The 5,000-nt window shown below is 43.3% G+C and overlaps 1 protein-coding gene across 1 annotated transcript in view; it reads right to left on the bottom strand.

Annotated features, from left to right (window-relative positions):
- The window catches only part of LOC121385377 (zinc transporter ZIP12-like), an 88,120-nt gene that overhangs the window by 105 nt on the left and 83,015 nt on the right, over nt 1-5,000 (bottom strand). Inside the window, exons 12-15 of the mRNA XM_041516042.1 lie at nt 4,693-4,848; nt 3,180-3,367; nt 2,084-2,223; nt 1-475 (exon numbers count right to left, since the gene is read on the bottom strand). The exon at nt 1-475 is cut by the window's left edge and continues 105 nt beyond it. Coding sequence (XP_041371976.1) covers nt 2,095-2,223; nt 3,180-3,367; nt 4,693-4,848 — 473 coding nt within the window. The 3' untranslated portion in view covers nt 1-475; nt 2,084-2,094. The remainder of the gene's footprint in view (nt 476-2,083; nt 2,224-3,179; nt 3,368-4,692; nt 4,849-5,000) is intronic.

Raw genomic sequence — 5,000 nt, 5'->3', positions numbered from 1 at the left:
CTTTAAAAAATTTGTTTAGCCTGACCGCACGTATGCACCACATCCGGTCTATATGAACCATAAGACGTCTATCAGTGAACTCAATTTTTTTTTAAATCTAAGCCGAATGTACAAAGCCTGTTTATGTTTCACACGCGTGTAACTACATACATTTACAATGCTAAAACCCCTGCGTTTAAAATGACACAGGCTTAATAAATTTGGCCCTCTAAATTATTTTTGATTCAGTATTCTAAAACCTGCTACTGAATAAAACGTTTGTAAAGTCCATTTTTAAAATGTATTGCATGGAATTCGTAATTTGTCTGAAAAATTGAGAATATATATATTTTTTTCCAGCGTACCCATGATGCACTTTGATTCAGGTAATGTAATACAAAGCAAAATAGTCAGACTTCTAATAAAGGGAACATACTCTCGAATAGTCGGTTGTCATTGTGGTCCAGAGTTATGTCCCTTATTCTGGTCAGGCTATCTGAAAATAAAATGTCGCATAGAAGTTAATGATTCAAAGATAATAACATTAACAAATTAAAAAATAAAATGTTTACACCACAAAAATGGACTCTTGGATGAATATAGCTCGCTTGGGTCAAAGGATCAAACCACACTGGTTTTATGCAAGCCCATCCAGTGACCCGTAAATTGAACATCAAATGCAAAGGTATGTGCCGTCCTGTTTGAGGAAAGTGCACATAATTTACTTATTTATTTCAACTTATTTCTGTGCTTATACCCAATTAATGCTCAAGCACGCTGTTCTGGGCACACACACCTCAGCTATCTGAGATGTCTGTCCAGGACAGTAGGTTACTGTAGTTGTTAGTTGGTTAGTGGTCTGGTATTATTATTATGTTTGAGGTGTCGGATAGATTATGTAACCGTTTGTTCATATCAGAAGACAGAAAATAGCGTAGCCAAAACTTTAGCCACTTGCAAATTTTATTAGCCATTGTTTGTAAAAATTAGCCAATGGCTAATTTGGCTACCGACAGCGCGAGCCCTTGGTCAATGAGAGAGAAGAGTGTGTTGTGGCCTTACATCTACTCATTAAGCCCTTAAGAAATTGCTCTGTGTTAGAGCTGGTACCGGTCTGCGAACCCTGTACCTACCAGCCTGTAGTCCGATGGCTTAACCATGATCGCAGACTACCTAACAAGGAAAAGGTCGGCAGAACTATCTCAGTAAAACTGGCTAAATCCGTTTACGTATATCTGATCCTTTGTTCACGGGCCTTTGTTGAACCAGTTATGGATCACTGGTCGGTGCAAGTGGTTTATTCCTACCCACTGAGCCTTGCGGAGCACTCACTCGGGGTTTGGAGTCGGTATCTGGATTTAAAATCCCATGCCTCGACTGGGATCCGAATCCAGTACCTACCAGCCTGTAGACCGATGCCTAACCACTACGCCACAGAGGCCGGTCACCCGCTTTCACGAACATGTGATTCGTCATGCAGAACATGTGTCTATTCTCTGCATGGCTTTGTCGTAGGAGTTCATTTCATTTCAGTTTAACTTATTTCCGTGCTTATATCCAATTAAGGTTAAAACATGCTATCCTGGGCACACACATCTCAGCTAACTGGGCTGTCTGTCCAAGACAGTGGCTTAGTTGTTATTTGCTTAGTGAGAGAGAAGAAGTTGTAGTGGCCTTACACCTACCACCCATTGTGCCCTTAAGAACTCGCTATGGTTTGGAGCTGGCACCGGGCTGCGAATCCTGTACCTACCAGCCTGTAATCCGATGGCTTAACCACTGCGCCACCGAGGCCGGTGTCGAAGAAGTTAATGATCGCAGACTATCAAACAAGGAAAAGGTCGGCAGAACTATCTCAGTAAAACAACAGGCTAAATCCGTTTACGTATATCTGATCCTTTGTTCTCGGGTTGACACCAAGCAAGGTAGAACGGACTGTCTGTAGTCTGATGGCTTAACCATTTGTGCATATAAAAGATCCCTTTGCTACTAATGTAAAAATACAGTGGGTTTCCTAAGACTATGTATTAAACATGTCAACTGTTTGACATCCAATAACCAGTAATTCACCAAAGAGATAACGAAATACGTTAGCTGTGTTTACCTGTAATTAGCTCAAAGTTTTATGTGATCCTCAAACACCGCCAGCAGTACCATGGACAAGAAACCGAGCAAGATGCCCAAATTATGCATGATGAACATCGGGAAGGCACGTTTGACTTTGGTTTGCAAAAGAGACGGTAGCTGGAAAGATAAATAAATATGTTTCACTATAAAGCATGGGCTATGTGATCCTCAAACACCGCCAGCAGTACCATGGACAAGAAACCGAGCAAGATGCCCAAATTATGCATGACGAACATCGGGAAGGCACGTTTGACTTTGGTATGCAAAAGAACCCGTAGCTGGAAAGATAAATAAATATGTTTCGCTATAAAGCATGGGCAATTGTCTCGATGCAGGCACGACCAATACTTTGGGTGATGTTCAGACCCATCTCGACCTTACGGAACTTAGTCTTAAGACACAAAAACCAGTTTTACAATGAATATTGATTGAATTCACTCTCTCACTCTCTCACTCTCTCTCTCTCTCTCTCTCTCTCTCTCTCTCTCTCTCTCTCTCTCTCTCGTTATCTGTTTCTTTCTTCCTCTATCTCCCCTCCCTCTGTATCTCTCTCTCTGCTTCATTCTCTCACCCTGTCTCTCTTTGTGTCTCTGTCTTTCTCTCTTTGTGTCTCTGTCTTTCTCTCTCTCTCTCTCTCTCTCTCTCTCTCTCTCTCTCTCTCTCTTGTTATCTGTTTCTTTCTTCCTCTATCTTTTTCTCTGCTTCTCTCTCTATGTTTCATTCTCTGTCTCTGTCTCTCTCTTCCTCTATCACTATCTATCTCTTTCTTTTTATATTTCTCTTTCTCTCTCTCTGTCTCTCCTATCTCTCTTCTCTCCTCTCTCTTTCTCTCTCTCTCTCTCTCTCTCTCTCTCTCTCTCTCTCTCTCTCTCTCTCTCTCTCTCTCTCTCTCTCACTCACTATTCACCATCACACTCACTCTGCATTCTCTTTGTCTGTCTGTTTAAAGAAATGTTATTTTTTCTAGCAGCGCGGTTAGAGGGTAGAGGTATTCGACCCCCATCATCCCCCCTTCTGCACACATGCCTGTATCAATAACACTAATATATAAATATAAGTGAAACCATACTTACGATATCGACTAGAGCAATATAGAGGAACATGCCGGCTGTGACGGCAAAGATCCACTGTCTAGTCTGAGCCTCCGTGGACACCGACAGGCCGATGTACAGACCGATGAATGACGTCACAGCGGACAGCAGGTTCCACGCCAGCGCTTGCCTGAACGACATACCGTTTTTAATAAGTACTGCAAAATCGCCTGTCAAAAAAGAAAAAGAAAAAAAAACCGTAGGATATTTTATTGCAAGAAACTGTTTCATCGTACACCGCTTACATTTCATAGCGAGAAAGAAGGGTTGAATTTAACGACGCAGTCAACACATTTTAATATTTACGGTTATATGGCCTCAGATATATGGTTAAAGACCACACACGAAAACGAGACGGGAAACCCGCTGCTACCAAGTTATGAGATACTCGTTTCGATTAGCAGCAAGGGATCTTTTATATGTAGTATTTCATAGACAGGATAGCACATACCACAGCCTTTGTTACACCAATTGTGGAGCATTGGTTGGAACAAGAAATAGCCCAATTGGGACGGGGATCGATCCTAAACCAACATCCCATCAGGCGAGAGCTTTACTCTATTTCGTGACAACCGGCCTCAGTGGCGTCGTGGTAGGCCATCGGTCTACAGGCTGGTAGGTACTGGGTTCGGATCCCAGTCGAGGCATGGGATTTTTAATCCAGATACCGAATCCAAACCCTGAGTGAGTGCTTCGCAAGGCTCAATGGGTAGGTGTAAACCACTTGCACCGACCAGTGATCCATAACTGGTTCAACAAAGGCCATGGTTTGTGCTATCCTGCCTGTGGGAAGCGCAAATAAAGGATCCTTGCTGCTAATCGGAAGAGTAGCCCATGTAGTGGCGACAGCGGGTTTCCTCTCAAAATCTGTGTGGTCCTTAACCATATGTCTGACGCCATATAACCGTAAATAAAATGTGTTGAGTGCGTCGTTAAATAAAACATTTCTTTCTTTCTTTCTTTCTTTCTATTTCGTGACAATACCTTGCACCGTTTCCTATCTTGTGGAGAAGATGCATATCAAAGATCCCTTGCTACTAATGAAAACGTTATGTCCCGATTGGTGCAACTGACATATGTAGGAGGTGGGGATCGAGATGGAAGTGCTTGAACCCAGGGGCGTAGCGTGGTCTGGACACCCCAACACCCCCCCCTCCCCCCCCATGCCTACGCCCCTGGTTTAAGCTGCGTCAATACATGTGTATATATATTAGACACCAAAAATAGCCAACGCCGTAATTAAAAATATTTCCTTCTTTTCCTTTACATGTGAGTGTGCAAGCATTTATGTGTGTGGGGGGGGGGGGGGGAGGGTTCTAGACTGTGTCGAGTGAAGTTTCTAGGGGGTCAATGTCATGCCCACCCCCTGGAATATATATATTTAGAAAAGGAGAACATTTAAAAAAAGAAGAAAATTTGCTTTGAGAAGTGGGACGGTTCAGCCTCCGACACTCACACCCCCCCTTATCCCCGCACACGAGCCTGCTTTACTTACCAAGTTCATGTGGGAGCTCGTGACAAAAGATCGCTATAGTGGTGGCCACCCCTTGAGTAACGCCCTGAGTGAAGGCAGCGCCCATCGCCAGCCCGTCGGCGAAGTTGTGGATGGCATCACCGAGGATGATCATCAGAGACACGGCACTGCAAATCCCTGGAAAGAAGAGTTTAAAACATTTCAACACGACCCTGGAGAGAAGAGTTTAAACCAATTCAACACGACACTGCAAGACCCTGGAGAGAAGAGTTTAAACCATTTCAACACGACCCTGGAGAGAAGAGTTTAAAACATTTCAACATGACCCT

This window comes from Gigantopelta aegis, chromosome 11, assembly GCF_016097555.1.
Source record: "Gigantopelta aegis isolate Gae_Host chromosome 11, Gae_host_genome, whole genome shotgun sequence".
In the NCBI taxonomy this organism is placed as follows: domain Eukaryota; kingdom Metazoa; phylum Mollusca; class Gastropoda; order Neomphalida; family Peltospiridae; genus Gigantopelta; species Gigantopelta aegis.
The sequence above is the reverse complement of the archived record's forward strand: the minus strand, read 5'-3'. Positions and strand labels throughout refer to the sequence as shown.